Source organism: Geotrypetes seraphini, chromosome 17 (assembly GCF_902459505.1).
Source record: "Geotrypetes seraphini chromosome 17, aGeoSer1.1, whole genome shotgun sequence".
NCBI lineage: Eukaryota > Metazoa > Chordata > Amphibia > Gymnophiona > Dermophiidae > Geotrypetes > Geotrypetes seraphini.
The window spans coordinates 50652054-50668824 of NC_047100.1; the positions used below are offsets into that span (position 1 = coordinate 50652054).

Consider the following 16771-nt stretch of genomic DNA (forward strand, 5'->3'; position numbering starts at 1 on the left):
AGGGAAGGAAAAATAGAAGAGAAGAAGACAGAGATGCCAGACTATGGAGGGGAGCAGAGGGAAGAAGATGGATGCCAGACCAATGGGGGAGGGGGGGGAGGGAGAGATGGAAGGGAGAGGCGGACAGTTTCTTATAGAGGCATAGAAACAGAGCAGATGCCATATGGAAGAGGCAGAGAGAAGGCAGACAGAGGATGGAAGAAATAGAACGAGGAAAGCAGAAACTAGACAACAAAGGTAGAAAAAAAATTTCTATTTCTTTTCTTTTTTTTGCTTTAGGATAAAGTAGTATTGTAGTTGTGTTGATAAACATTTAGGCTCAGATTCTGTATAGGATGCCAGTCCTGGGCATCCTATACAGAATCAGGCCTACACCCGCCCAAAATTAACCCATTCAGAGAGTGGGGCAGGCCCGGGTAGCAGTGCAGACGGCGTGCTCTTGCCAGCCCATATACCGCTGGACTACCAGGCTTTGGGGGTGTTTAAAAAGATATTGCGGGGCGGGGGATGTTTTAAAGGAAGGGTGTGGGTGTTTTAAAGGAAGGGCCGTGGGGCGGGCAGTGTTATTAAAGAGTACCGGGGGGTGGGGGGGGTGTCGTTGTCTTCCCTCCATAAGACTCACCCACTTTTCCACCCCCTTTGTGGAGGTGGAAAAAGTACTTCTTATGGACCAAAAAATGCGGTACTTATTTTATACCTGGAACAATGGAGGGTTAAGTGACTTGCCCAGAGTCACAAGGAGCTAGTTCACCTGGTTCTCTTTTCACTGGCTGCAATAATTCAACAGAATACCTTTATATGTAATGTAATGTAATGTAATTTATTTCTTATATACCGCTACATCCGTTAGGTTCAGTGTATTTGATTATACTATACAGATTCTGAAATAGAAATGCCCTTCAAACTGTCATACAGTTCTTAGATGTGAGAGGTAGAGCTTTTCTTTGTATGATGTCCTGGTTGCTGCTCTTCTGTGTGACTCATTTTGGCTTATCTCTTGTTTTGTTTTATGACTGCCAGGTGACCACTGTAAAATCAGATCTTGACTATCACTTATTCTTTACAGCTCAGGTAGTTCTTGCCCTATTTACTTGAGTATGCAGTTTAATCACATGTGCATTGCCTCTATGGACCAGCTCTGTTATTAACAACTACCGTAGACATAGGTCACAAGGTCACATTATTCAATTTCCAGTCTCCTGCCCATACATACTTCTGTTTGTTCTGCATTTTACTCACTTCTCTCTACCAACTCATTTGAGTTTTCTACTTTATCACCCGTCCTCTTCCCCTTCCTACTTTCATTTTTCCCTCTTAATATGATCTCTTTCAAGATTCTACCTTGTTTCCCCGAAAATAACATCTATCATGAAAATAAGCCCTAGCATGATTTTTAAAGATGCTCCTAATATAAGCCCTACCCCCAAAATAAGCCAAGTTTCAAGTTTATTAAAATTTTGATATACCTCCTTGTCAGATTTCAAGGCGGTTTTACAAAAATAAAAAGAGAAAGTTTTAAAAAATAATACAGAATCAATAGACAAACACAATAAACCACAGACAACTGAAAACAAAGAGGAAGAGCAAGGGAGAACTACAATATTTAAAGGTAAAAGGTGGGATAGGGAGGGAAAGCATAACAGTATAAGCATAAGAACATAAGAAGTTGCCTCCGCTGAGGCAGACCAGAGGTCCATCTTGCCCAGCGGTCCGCTCCCGCGGTGGCCCATCAGGCCCATTTCCTGAGCAATGGTCCCAGACTATCCCTATAACCTACCGCTACTCTTATCTGTACCCCTCAATTCCTTTATCCTCTAGGAACCTATCCAAACCTTCTTTGAAGCCTTGTAACGTGCTCCGGCCTATCACAGCCTCCGGAAGCGCGTTCCATGTGTCCACCACCCTCTGGGTGAAAAATAACTTTCTGGCATTTGTTTTAAACCTGTCTCCTTTTAATTTTTCCGAGTGCCCCCTTGTACTTGTGGTTCCCCATAATCTGAAAAATCTGTCCCTGTCTACTTTTTCTATACCCTTCAGGATCTTGAAGGTTTCTATCATGTCTCCTCTAAGTCTCCGCTTTTCCAGGGAGAACAGCCCCAGCTTTTTCAGTCTGTCAGTATATGAGAGGTTTTCCATACCTCTTATCAGTTTAGTTGCTCTTCTCTGGACTCCCTCAAGTACCGCCATGTCCTTTTTGAGGTACGGCGACCAATACTGGACACAGTACTCCAGATGCGGTCGCACCATTGCACGATACAGTGGCAGGATGACCTCCTTTGTCCTGGTCGTGATACCCTTCTTAATGATACCCAACATCTTGTTTGCTTTTCTTGAGGCTGTGGCGCACTGTGCCGATGCCTTCAAAGACGTGTCCACCATCACTCCCAGGTCTCTTTCAAGGTTACTTACCCCTAGCAGTGATCCTCCCATTTTGTAGCTGAACATCGGGTTCTTTTTCCCTACATGCATGACCTTGCATTTCCCTACGTTAAAGTTAATTTGCCATTTTTTGGCCCATTCTTCTAGCGTCGTTAGGTCCCTTTGCAGATCTTCGCAGTCTTCCATGGTTTCAACCCTGCGGTAGAGTTTGGTGTCATCCGCAAATTTAATAACTTCGCAATTTGTTCCCGCCTCCAGGTCATTAATAAATATATTAAACAGGAGCGGTCCCAGCACCGACCCCTGCGGACCTCCGCTCGTGACCCCATGCCAGTCTGAGTAATGGCCCTTCACTCCAACCCTCTGTTTTCTGTCTGCCAGCCAGTTTTTGATCCATCGGTGGACCTCCCCTTGCACCCCGTGTCTCCACAGCTTTTTAAGCAGTCTTTCGTGCAGTACCTTGTCAAAGGCTTTTTGAAAGTCAAGGTAAATGATGTCAATGGATTCCCCTTTATCCACCTGTCTGTTTACCCCCTCAAAGAAGTACAATAAGTTTGTGAGGCATGACCTACCCTTGCAGAAGCCGTGCTGGCTCGACTTTAGCTGTCCATTGTTTTCTATGTGTTCACAGATACTGTCCTTAATCAATGCTTCCATCATTTTTCCCGGGACCGAGGTCAAGCTCACCGGCCTGTAGTTCCCCGGGTCCCCCCTTGAACCCTTCTTGAAGATGGGTGTGACATTTGCAATTTTCCAATCCTCCGGGATCTCTCCAGTTTTTAAGGATAGGTTACATATTTGGCGAAGTGGCTCTGCTATTACGTTCCTTAGTTCCTTGAGTACCCTTGGGTGAATGCCGTCCGGACCTGGCGATTTGTCGCTCTTTAGTCTGTCTATCTGCCTGAGGACATCCTCTTGGCTTACCTCTAGTTGGACCAGCATTTCATCCCGATCCCCATTTACGATGTCCTCCGGTTCCGGAATATTGGATGTGTCCTCCCTCGTGAAGACTGATGTGAAGAACTTATTTAACCTGTCTGCTATCTCTTTTTCCTCCTTTACCACTCCTTTTTTGTCTCCATCATCCAATGGCCCCACTTCTTCCCTTGCTGATTGCTTCCCCTTCACATAACAGCATAAGATTGACCCCCCCCCCGAAGCCCCCTCCAATGTTCCCAACACTCCCTGATTCCATCCCTGACACTAGTACTACCCCATTCAGCAAAAAAAATCAGACTCGTCAATTCAGCGACCCTCCCCCCCACCACGAGGCCTTTTAAAGCAGCAACTGCAGCAGTGCTCTGAATGGGCTACTTCACTGTCTTCCTCGCCTGTGCCTTCCCTCTGCAGCATCTTTATATCACTCTCCCCATCCCCCCTGTGTAGCAAAATCCCACCAACCCTCCCACCGTGACACTGACATGCCACCGCTCCGAGACCTCCAAAAACAGCAGCGGCACTCTGAACGGGCTGCTTCGTGGTCTTCCCTCTGCAGCATCATTCCATCCCTCCCTCCCATCCCCCTGTGCAGCAGCACCCCACCGACCCTCCCACCATGAACATAAGAGTTGCCACTGCTGGGTCAGACCAGTGGTCCATCATACCCAGCAGTCCGCTCACGCGGCTGCCCTTTTGGTCAAAGACCAGTGCCCTAACTGAGACTAGTCCTACCAGCATATGTCCTTGTTTAGTAGGAACTTGTCTAACTTAGTCTTGAATCCCTGGAGGGTGTTTTCCCCTATGAGAGCCTCCGGGAGAGCATTCCAGTTTTCCACTACTCTCTGGGTGAAGAAGAATTTCCTTACGTTTGTACGGAATCTATCCCCTTTCAACTTTAAAGAGTGCCCTCTTGTTCTCCCTACCTTGGAGAAGGTGAACAACCTGTACTTATCTACTAAGTCTATTCCCTTCAGTACCTTGAATGTTTTGATCATATCCCCTCTCAATCTCCTCTGTTTGAGGGAGAAGAGGCCCAGTTTCTCTAATCTTTCGCTGTACGGCAGCTCTTCCAACCCCATAACCATCTTAGTCGCCCTTCTCTGGACTCTCTCGAGTGGTACCGTGTCTTTCTTCATGTACGGCAACCAGTGCTGTACGCAGTACTCCACGTGAGGACACACCATGGCCCAGTACAGCGGCATGATAACCTTCTCTGATCTGTTCGTGATCCCCTTCTTTATCATTCCTAGCATTCTGTTCGTCCTTTTCGCCGCTGCCACAGCACATTGTGTAGACGGCTTCATTGACTTATCTATCAGAACTCCCAAGTCCCTTTCCTGGGAGGTCTCTCCAAGTACCGCCCCGGACATCCTGTACTCGTGCTTGAGATTTTTGATACTGACACGCATTACTTTACACTTATCCACGTTGAACCTCATCTGCCATGTCGATGCCCATTCCTCGAGCCTGATCATGTCACGTTGTAGATCTTCACAGTCCCCCTGCATCTTCACTACTCTGAATAACTTTGTGTCGTCCGCAAATTTAATCACCTCACTCAGTTATAAAGATGTTGAAGAGTACAGGTCCAAGCACCGAGCCCTGCGGCACCAGATGCTCTTCCAGTCCGAGTATTGCCCATTTACCCCCACTCTCTGTTTCCTATGCTCCAGCCAGTTTTTAATCCACGTGAGTATTTCTCCCTCGATTCCATGGTTTGCAATTTTCTGAAGTAGTTGTTCATGCGGAACCTTGTCGAACGCCTTCTGAAAGTCCAGATATACAATGTCAACCGGGTCGCCCTTGTCTATCTGCTTGTTTACTCCCTTGAAGAAGTGCAACAAGTTTGTCAAACAAGACCTGCCTATGCTGAAACTGTGCTGGCTGGTGCTCATCAGACCGTGTCCATCAAGATGATCAATGATGCGGTCCTTTATCAGCGCCTTTATCATCTTTCCCGGTACCGAGGTCAGACTCGGTCTGTAGTTTCCTGGGTCTCCCCTTGAACCTTTTTTGAAGATCGGTGTAACATTCGCCACCTTCTAGTCCTCCGGAATCTATCCTGTCCTGATATAACTCCGCTCCAAGGCCTCCAAAAACAGCAGCGATGGCAGCGCTGCTTCATGGCTTTCCCCGCCAGGGCCTTCCCTCTGCCGCGTCACTGATGCTGATAGAAAGATGCTGCACAAGGGGATGGGTGAGAGGGGGGGGAAAGATGCTACACATGGGAGGGGGGAGAAGAAAGAGGAAGAATTGGGGTGGAGGGCAGGAAGGGAGAGATGATTGTTGTACATGACAAAAAATAAGACATCCCCCCCAAAATAAGCCCTAATGCGTTTTTTGGACCCCAAATTAATATAAGACACTGTCTTATTTTCGGGGAAACATGGTAGCTTATTCTTCTCATTCCTTCGTTTACAATCTCCTGTCCTTCCTTTCCTCTCTAAGCTCTCTACTTTAGAGTCTTTTTCTCTCCTCCATTTTATAGTGCTCTCTTCCATCCTATACATCTTCCTTCTATACCTCCTTCAAGGTTGTATTGCTGTCCCATTCAGGGCGTTCAACTCGCATCCCGCCGTTCCTTTATCAGTGTTCTCTTCCTCTTTCCTTATCAGATTCCTTTTTTTCTATACCTGATCATCCCCTTTGCTCCTTTTAGGATTCTCTTCTCTAGGGCAGTCTCATGAAAATTGGGGAAAAGGAAAAACAGCTGCTGAAATTGGGGGAGGGGGACAGTAAGAGAAATGGAATTGGGAAGAAAGATTGACAGCAGTAGTGGCAGATAAGAACATAAGAATAGACATAGTAGGACAGACCAAAGGTACATCAAGCCCAGTATTCTGTTTCCAACAGTGACCAACCCAGATCACAGGTAAAGGGCAAGTTCTCAAGGAGTAAAACAGATTTTATGCTGCTTATCCTAGGAATAAGCAGTGGATTTCCCCAATTATACAAACCTTTTTTAACCCCTGCTAAGTTAACTGGTTTTACCACATTCTTCAGCAATGAATTCCAGAATTTAATTACACGTTGAATAAAGAAATATTTTCTCCATTTTGTTTTAAATCTACTACTTAGTAGCTTCATTGCATGCCCTCTAGTACTAGTATTTTTGGAAAGAATAAACTAGTGATGCACACCTATACTTCCCAGTCCACTCAATATTTTATAAATCTCTTTCATATCATCCCTGAGCCATCTCTTCTCCAAGCTGAAGAGCCCTAGCCGCTTTAGCCTTCTGGAGGAAAGTGGACAGAGGAGGTCTCATCAAATTGAAGAAGGGGGGAAGCAGTAAGCAGTTGGGACAGAGGGAGGGAGGTGGAAGTAGGGATAGCAGTATCCAGAGGGAAGAGGACAATGATAACATCAGAGAATGAAACAGCTAGCACTGGCATTAGTGGAAAAGCCAGTAGTATTAACATGCACATGGATGGGGGATGGGGAGAACTGGCCGACGACAGTTGAGAGGGGAAAGCCAGCAAAGGCTTTTCTTCCTTTCTAACCCCTCTCCCAAATGTTCTCCATCACTTCTCTCTACTTGCCAGCATAGTGGCTGGCATGCATGGGACCTCTTGAATATCTGTGAATGCTCAAGGCCTTCTTGCTTCCTCCCCGTCCAAACTTCCGAACTGGCAGGCCTTGGGCAAGATGCCACATCTGCCAATCTCTATGCTTTTGATTCTATGCCGGTTGAATTATTTCCAAACTGGAGGGGGAGGTAAGGTACTAAACTCATCGTAAGGGATGGGGAAGGTGAATAGAAGGAGAATTTAGAGCAGTGTTGACTTGAGCAAAAATGTTCCATTCCATTCCATTGTGAGCACTTAGAACATAAGAACAGCTTTAATGGGTCCATCTAGCCCGGTATCCTGTTTCCTCAGTGGCCAATCCAAGTACCTGGCAGAAACCCAAATAGTAGCAGCATTTCATGCTACCAATCCCAGGCAAGCAGTGTCTTCTCCCATGTCTATCTCAATAGCAGACTATGGATTTTTTCTCCAGAAACCTGTCCAAACTTTTCTTAAACCTAGCTATGCTACGCGCTATAAAATAGCCCTATTTTCCATTTTTCCTATTATAAATATCTCACAGACATATATTAAAACAGGGCGGCTAGAAAGAATTCCATGAGCCATGCTCTGCATGTTTTCCCCTCCTTAGTCACCTGCAGTTTTAACTTGTACCTTATTTAGTGTCTTTCTTATTTCCTCTTTGAGCAATGAAAGGTGTATGGTAAAAATTCATATCAGGGATTGATGATGAAAGTCCATTCGTTATCATAACGATCAAAATTTGATTAGAAATTGATCATTAAGAATTTAATTTTCACCATCTAGGTACCCCATTTTTTTACTATAACTGTTTTTTATGGGGTAGATGTCTTAAGGCTTTATCCTGTAATACCATAATAGTAGTCAGGTAACAAGGACCTACAGGACCAAACACTGCAATGGGGTACTAGAACATCAATAAATCATATTAGAAAACTAAAGAAGCTAGATCTATCCTGCACGGTTAATGCTAACAGAAAACTATCTCTTTCATACACGCAGAACACAGATAGATCCTCACCCAGTACAAAATAACTAACCACAAATTAAAAATAGTAATATTTAGACAGATATTAAACTGAAACCTGGAAAAAGTGATGCTTGTCTTCTGTACTGTGCAAAATATAAAGATTCTACTACTGTCCATTTAGTCATGTCTAACCCTTAGATACTCTGTAGGCCAGTCCTCACCATGCTTCCCTGTTTTCCATAGCTTCTTTCAATTGCTTGATATTTATTCCTGTGACATTCTTGATGGTATCCAGCCAACAGGCCTTTGGTCTCCTCTGCGTCCTTTTACCACTGACCATTCTGAGAAGCATCTCCTTTACTAGTGAATTCGCCCTCATCACATGTCCAAAATAGGTCAGTTTCTGTCTGGCAATCTTGCCTTCCAGGGACAACTCTGTGTTTATATGATCGAGATATCAGACGTAACTTGCAAAAACTGACATATTCCAATCATTACATTATAAATTAACAGAGATCATATTTTCTACTTTAATGTGATACCATTGTTTTTGGACCATATACATTTTTCATTTAGCTTTCAGAGGCCAAAATCAGCAGTCTACTGCTGTTATAGTATCTTGTTCTGACAGGAAGAAGGAGGGTTTGCACTCCAACAGTTAGTCAAAAGGGTATTAAAATTAGTCCAATAAATATCACCTTATTTTCATTTTCTATACAGTATCTAATATAATAAAATGGTAGGACGCGCATGCGCACTAAAAAAACGTGTTCCCTGATCCATCGTGAAAACACGAGTGCGCATGCGCGGATTTTACGTCACCGAACTCTGTTCCTCCTCCACCATGCCACGCCAGCCATGTCCACCGCCGGCCTCGAGCTCCTGGGGGCCCCATGTCCGCCGCCGGCCTTGAGCTCCTGGGGGCCGGCGGTGCAAGCCGCCCGGCCGGTGCTGAGGCCCAACCTCCTGCTTCCGCCCTACATGCTCTTCAATTCCTCCAGGCAGTGGCAGACCAAACAGGACCCGATCGGACACCAGGGTTCTACACACTCACGGAACCCAAGCTAATGTTCACAAAGAAGTTATTTTTAAGTTCAGCAGACCCCAAGGTAATGTTGTGGCCGAAGTTATTTTTTAAGTTCTAAGCCGCCGCCGCGGCTCTTCTCACGAGCCGCACCTGCATCGGAGAAGGCTTCCGACGCAGGCACGGATCGTGAGAGAAGCAGAACTTAAAAATAACTTTGGACACAACTAAGGGAGTCATGGCTACAAAGCATTGGGCATTACTCGCGATCCCAGTCGCTCCTCACACCCACTAGCCTGCAAAACAGCTTCCCACGAGGAAATAAGCAAAATGGCCCTACACTCACAGACCCGCGAGCAGGGTTGCCATGGAAACGCAATTGCAAGGGTCAGTGAGGGGATCAGGAGCGACATGCACAGCAGGGGCTTAGAGGGCAAGAGAGTTGCAGTTGGAGAGACTGAGGAAGGGAATGTTCAGATAAAGAACTGAGACTGAAGAAGGAATTAAAAAAAAAAAAGGAAGAGACACCTACAGGGAAGTTTGCAGGAATCAGGGACAGGGTAGGTAAAAGGAAGGGAGAATGGACAGGGGGAGCAGGCAAGGGGTGGTGGTGGACAGCCAAGGAAAAAGAAAGATATAAAGCGCAAAGGACAGACAGAGAGAGAGAAAGAATTAAAGACAGACATACACACATATATTCTAGCACCCGTTAAGACTATAAGACTAGTTTATAAATATTAAATAACATAGCTACCACACAGATCTTGAGGCCTTGAAATTCAAAGGTGGACTTGGATAATTTTTCCCAATGAACTTTTCTGGGGTGTTAGAAAAGTTCTGCTTAAAGCGTTGCATAGTTCTGGAGTCATAAAATGAATATGTAACCTTAATGTCAGAGATGAGTCCCTGAGAGTTCTCTCCATATATGTTATAGTGTAATGGACCATACAGACGATCTTAAACTGGGTTCTACTTTTCATTGGCAGCCAGTGCAGTTCTCTTAGTTTCGGGCTTTCAAAGTGGTGTAGGCAGAATATTAATCTAGTTGCTGTATTTTGGAGTAATTGCAATTTCTTATATTCCTTCTCTATGATGCCAGAATACAAGGAGTTGCAGTAATCTAAGTAAGGGAGTAGAATAGCCTGAACTATTTCCTAAAACCAGTCTAGCATAAAACCAGTCTGATTGCTCTTAATTGTCTTAATATGAAGAAGAATTTCTTTACCAAGGAATCAATCTGGGACTCAAAGGTGAGGTAAGAGTCCAGGATGATGTGCTCTCAATCTTAAGTTTTCCTCCAGATATCAGTACTAAGTCTGTATATAGCAGTGAATCATAGTCACCAAACCAAAGCATCTTGGTCTTCAACTTATTAAGTTTAAGGAAGTTCTTTTGCGTCTATGTACTCAGGTTTTCAATAATCTTCTTTAAGTATTGTAATATATCCTCAAAAGATTATTTGACTAGACAGAGAAGGAATATATCATCTGCATATGAAAAAGCATGCACTTGGGAAATCGTGAATCTTTTACCCAGGGCTCTTAAGTATATGTTAAACAGGGAAGGAGATAGTGGTGAACCTTGCAGTATTCCACACAAGGTATTCCAATTTTGGAATTTCTTATATCCCTTTCTTATTACAGATGTCCTATTTCTTAGGAATTATGTGAACCATTTTAGTACCGCTCCGTGTAATCCAAGCTCACTCAGCTTTAGTAGTAGAGGGAGTCGGATCATAATGCTTGTGTAGGGAATTAGAGGGGGGGGCTGATGAGGGGGAATCACATAAGACAAAAAGGGGAGTTTGAATTTAGTGCTCATGTAGGAAATTAAAGGGGGCTGAAGAGGTGGTAGGGGAATATAGAGGGGCTGACAGATAGATATGCTGGTAGGGTTAGGATTTAAACATAGCTTCAAATAAGTGAGCTTTCAGCCTGGATTTGAATACCACCAGAGACTGAGCCTGACTTAACGAGCCAGGCAGGTTGTTCCAGCCATGTGGTGCAGCAAGATAGAAGGGATAAAAATGGGAGTTGGCAGTAGTAGGGACAGGAGGGACTTGTCTGATGAATGGAGTTCCCGGAGGGGAGGGAGGGGAGTATAGGGAGTAATAAGAGAGGAGAGATACTGAAGAGCTGCACAGTGAGTACACTTGAATTTCAGTAAGAAGAGTTTGAATTGTATGTGGAGATGGACAGGGAGCCAGTAAAGCGATCTGAGGAGAGGAGTAATGTGGTATAATGACCGTGGCGGAATATGAGGCATACAGCAGCATTTTGAACAGATTGAAGGGGAGAGATATGGCTTAGTGGAAGTCCCATAAGAAGCACATTGCAGTAATCCAGATGAGAGGTGATGAGAGCGTAGATGAGGGTCTTGGCAATGTGTTCAGAAAGGAAAGGACGGATTTTTCCAATATTATAATATAGAGAAAGAAACAACAAGTTTTGGCAGTCTGTTGGATAGGTGAGGAGAAGGAGAGAGACAAGACAAAGATGACCCCTAGGTTGCGAACCAACGAGACAGGGAGGATGAGTGTGTTACCCACCGATATAGAAAATGGGTAAGGGGAGAGGCGGGTTAGAAGGAAAGATAAGGAATTCAGTCTTGGTCATGTTTAATTTTAGATGGTGGTGAGACATCCAGGTAGAAATTTCAGGTGTAAAGAGATAGATTTGTGAGTCATCAGCATAGAGTTGGTACTGTAACCCATGGGAGGAAATTAGAGCACTGAGAGAAGAAGTGTGTATGGAGAAAAGAAGAGGTCCCAGGGCAGATCCCTGAGGTATGCTGACTGATAGGAATTTCCACAGTTTACGCTAAAGGTGTGATGGGGATAAGTGGTGATCTATGGTGTCACATGCCACAGATAGATCATGGAGGATGAGGATGGAGTAGAATCCTTTGGATTTGGCCAGGAGCAGGTCATTGGAGACTAGCAGTTTCTGTAGAACGAAGAGAGCAGAAGCCAAATTGAAGGAGGTCAAGGATAACTCGAACTGAAAGAAAGTCATGACAACAGTGGTGGACAGCTCATTCTAGTAGTTTGGATAAGAAGGGGAAGAAGGGAGATGGGGCAAGAATTGGAGGGGCAGATAGGGTCCAGCGATGTTTGTTTTTTTTCAGGAGCAGCATAACTATGGTGTGTTTGAAGGCGGCTGGTACAGTCACAGTGGAGAGTGATCAGTTGAGGATATGGCAAATAGAGGGGATGACAGTAGGAGAAATGGTGATCATTAGACAGCTGGAAATGGGTTTAGAGGAACACTACCTGTTTGGTGTTTGGAGGAGGAAAGAAGATGCACAGTTCCTCTTCAGTAATTTCTGGAAAGGAGGAAAAGGCGGCAGGGGATAATGAAGGGTTGGCAGGGCAGGCTGGAAGAGGGAGAAGCAGAGGCGGATTGGTCAAGAATTTGAAGTTAATTTTGTGGACCTTATCATGGAACTACTCAGCCATGGTCTGGGGAGAAAGTGAAGGAGGAGTTGGAGGTGAGAGCACCTTTAATAGAGAGTTGAGTGTGGCAAAGAGAAGGGGAGGGTTGAATCCGAGAGAATTGATCAAATGTGTGTAATATTTTACAAGCAAGAGGGTAGGAGGTCCAGCATGAATTTGAAGTATATAAAGTCAGCATGAGCGCAAGAATTCAGCCAGTGGCATTCCGGAGATCGGGCACATGAACATAGTGGCAGGTCTTGGAGGTTATCTAGGGCTAGGATTTGGCACGCCTTACAGGGTGTGACATAGGAGGAGTGAGGGTGTCCAGAGCGGAGGAGAGAATAGTATTATAGGAAAAGAGTGCTTTGTTGACAGATTTACATAGTGTAGTGCTCAAGATGAGGGGGGAGACCATGGCAGAGAGAGTACATAGGTTAATAGACTGAAGATTACTGAAATTATTGGTGAGGATTGGTTGTTTCTGGGGGGCAGAGTGATGAATCACAAAGTTATGAGATTATAGTCAGAGAGGGGAAGAGCTGAGGTAGAGAAGTTGGCAATGAGCAATCGGGGAAGAGGACAAGATCAAGGCATTGGCTGTTTTGATGCATAGGGATGCTGGAGCACAGCTGGAGGTTGAAAGAGGACATGAGAGCAAGGAACTTTTAGGTGAAGAGTTGGTAGACCAAATTAATTTCTAAGTACGAGTAAAGAGGGTCAATTGGTGAGAGGTTTGGTTTGAGGAACCTTAATTAGTGATGATAATTACTTGTGTGTATCAGCTGGAGGATTGCTGAGGGTGAATAATGGGTGTATAAGTGTAATGTGAGCCAAGGGATGGGTAAGATGAGGGGCAGAGTGGGAGGGCCTAAGCAACAGAATTGAGAGCACAATGCCACTATGAAAGCAATTTCCAAAGCTGACTCCAGAAAAGGCATAGACAGTTCTAGAAGCAGGGGAGAGAGGAAGGAAGAGGTAACTGCTGCTTTATAGCAGAGATGCAAGGAAGAAGTGATTAGTTAAAAGCACCTTTTAAGGTAGGGTGGAGAAATCTCAGGACTGTTGGCATGGAAATTATCATCTCTGTAAGGGATAGGAATCTGTAGCTAGAACCTGTGAGGTGTTGGGACAGAGAAGGGTGATGAAAATGATAAAAGGGATGGGACAACTTCCCTATGAGGAAAGGCTAAAGCTTGGAGAAGAATGCTCAGGGGTGATTTGATAGAAGTCTATAAAATTCTGAGTGGAATGGAAAGGGTAGATGTGAATTGCTTGTGTACTCTTTCCAAAAATAGTAGGACCAGGGAGCATGTGATAAAGCTACTAAGTAGTAGATTTAAAATAGACCAGATAAAATATTTTATCACACAATGTGTAGTTAAACTCTGGAATTCATTGCCGGAGAATGTGGTGAAGTCAGTTAGCTTAGCAGGATTTAAAAAAGATTTGGATAAATTCCTAAAAGAGAAGTCCATAAACCATTATTGAGATGGCTTGGGGAAATCCACTGCTTATTCCTAGGATAAGCAACATAAAATCTTTTACTACTTGGGATTTGGCTAGGTACTTGGGTCCTGGGTTGGCCATTGTTGACGAACCCTCGGTCTGTCCCAGTATTACAATTCTTATGTTCTTAAAGTTGCATGTTTTGTTTGCATATGTGTGATATAGGTTTGCTATTTCTATGTCTATTCTGTATCTGTTTTGAGGTGTTGTGTGTGTGATGGAGGATTGTTACTTCTGTGTCCATTCTGTATCTATTCTAAAGTGGCATTTTTGTGTGTGTGTGTCTGATGGAGGTTTGCATTTCTATGTCTTATTCTATACCTGTTCTCTGTGTGTGTGTGTGTATATGTACACATACATGATGGAGATTTACACTGCTGTTGTTTATACAGCTATAAGGTGAATAACACGTGGTCTATTTTCTTTCTCCAATTTGACAACTTTGTTTATCTGTAAAAGTATACTTTAAAAGTTATAAAGAAATAATCCCTTTGTTCATTGTGTTTTCTTAGATCTACTGGCCAGCATCAAAGCAAAGAATCGAAGAATGTGTTTTATCTGGAAAGAACAAAAATGTAAGTGGGTTTCAGAGAGACATAGACAGAGGGCACAGAGCAATGATTATTCAGATGAAGTTGGAATCAGTATTTGGTTCTTTCGCTCTCTATCTGACGTCAGTTTCTGATGATGTAGCTCCTTTTTCAAGTACTGAAGGTCAATCCCTGAAGCTAATGTTTGGCTACCCCTTTTATCCCTATGAGTCATAGCTGCATTACTTTGTACCTTCAGTGAATTAAAAATTTCCTTTCCATTTGCCCGTGTCTAAACTTGAGAGTCTGTGACCTGGTGTAGGGAGGGATGGTGGCTTTTCGCCTCTGGCATGCAGCAAGCATGAAAACTACGAACATGGGAGAGACACAAGCTAGGATTCTGGTGTTGTAAAAGCAACCTGCTAGTACTCTTAAGAAGATGTTTTGTTGCTTTTACTTGCGAGTTAAGTACCAGAAAATAAATTATTTGTAGCCAAGTATTATTTTAGCCAGTTTATAAGACATTTTGTTATCTTATTACATTTCTCATGGGTCCAGCATGTTTACCCCTTTCTCTTTCTGTGTCTTTTTCTCTGTGAATCCAGGACCTATCGCATTCTTCTCTCCCCTCCCCAGTCTGCTCTCTCTCTCTCTCCTCCTCCCCTGCAAGTCCAACATATCTCACCCTCTTTTCCTTCCTCTCCTTTGGTCTCTCTGTCTCTACCCCTTCCATGAGTCTAACATCTCTCTCCCCATCCTACCATGCAGTCTGGGAAGGATGAGCAAGCCATTCGCCTTCCTTCCCAGCTAACTGGCGAGGAGTGCGAGCTGAAAGGTTGCAAAGAAAAGGAAGAGAGGAAGACTTTAAGAATTTGTATTCCATTTGGATTAGCTTGGTGTTTTTGAATGTGGGACCCCCTGATTTCTACACACTGAAACACGGCCCTTCTAGGGTCCAAGTTTATTTAGAATGTTCTATCCCGCCCTTGGGAAAACCTTCAAGGCGACTTACAATCTAAAACATAGTAGTTCAAAAATCTAAAATATAGTAGGGTCCTATTATTCATCCACCTGGTTACCCACTTCTACAACATTTTGTCAACCAATTTGCCATAATGCCCTTGAGAATTTGTCTGTTTCAACTGCATACCACAAATTGAAATCATCTGCATACGAGGATCACTCCCTTTTATAGGCTGGTATATACCTGGGACTATTTGCCAGCTTATTGGATTTTATTGCTTTTTAATGTCTTATGCTTTCATTTTCTGTTATTAATGAACCTGGGAATTTCCAGTTCATCTACTCCACCTTGCCGGCTCTGGTCTGCTAGAGTTTGTTTTGTGATTTTGTCTTCTAACAGTGGAATATTGAGGTTTCTTGCTTGTTGTACCTTTCTGTGAACTGGTAGTGATCTCCTGTGGGTTATGTAGATGGCACTGGGAAGGAAGGGATATGCTGGAGCCATGGTACAACTAGTTTGAAGCACACGTCATGCCAGCATCCTGCACTGGAGATTTATGCACAGAGTCCTTGTGTCATGAGCTGAAAGTAGTCAGCCCATGTAGCAGTACATACTTTCTGTACATCTAGCAAAAGAGAGTCTAGATCAGGGGTAGGCAACTCCAGTCCTCAAGGGCCGGAATCCAGTCGGGTTTTCAGGATTTCCCCAAAGAATATACATGAGATCTATTTGCATGCACTGCTTTCAATGCATATTCATTGGGGAAATCCTGAAAACCCGACTTGATTCTGGCCCTTGAGGACCGTCATTGCCCACCCTTGGTCTAGATACTTGTGTGTTTCTCTGTGTAAATAGTAACATAGTAACATAGTAGATGACGGCAGATAAAGACCCGAATGGTCCATCCAGTCTGCCCAACCTGATTCAATTTAAAATTTTTTTTTTTTTTCTTCTTAGCTATTTCTGGGCAAGAATCCAAAGCTTTACCCGGTACTATGCTTGGGTTCCACCTGCCGAAATCTCTGTTAAGACTTACTCCAGCCCATCTACACCCTCCCAGCCATTGAAGCCCTCCCCTGCCCATCCTCTACCAAACGGCCATACACAGACACAGACCGTGCAAGTCTGCCCAGTAACTGGCCTTAGTTCAATATTTAATATTATTTTCTGATTCTAAATCTTCTGTGTTCATCCCACGCTTCTTTGAACTCAGTCACAGTTTAACTCTCCACCACCTCTCTCGGGAGCGCATTCCAGGCATCCACTACCCTCTCCGTAAAGTAGAATTTCCTAACATTGCCCCTGAATCTACCACCCCTCAACCTCAAATTATGTCCTCTGGTTTTACCATTTTCCTTTCTCTGGAAAAGATTTTGTTCTACGTTTAAGTATTTGAACGTCTGAATCATATCTCCCCTGTCTCTCCTTTCCTCTAGGGTATACATATTCAGGGCTTCCAGTCTCTCCTTATA

General features: G+C 44.0%; 1 protein-coding gene across 4 annotated transcripts in view; it reads left to right on the plus strand.

Annotated features, from left to right (window-relative positions):
- SEMA3F (semaphorin 3F) overlaps nucleotides 1-16771 on the plus strand; it is a 917803-nt gene that overhangs the window by 379224 nt on the left and 521808 nt on the right. For all 4 annotated transcript variants that reach the window (XM_033925950.1, XM_033925947.1, XM_033925948.1 and 1 more), the window contains one exon: nucleotides 14318-14380. In XM_033925950.1, coding sequence (XP_033781841.1) covers nucleotides 14318-14380 — 63 coding nt within the window. The remainder of the gene's footprint in view (nucleotides 1-14317; nucleotides 14381-16771) is intronic.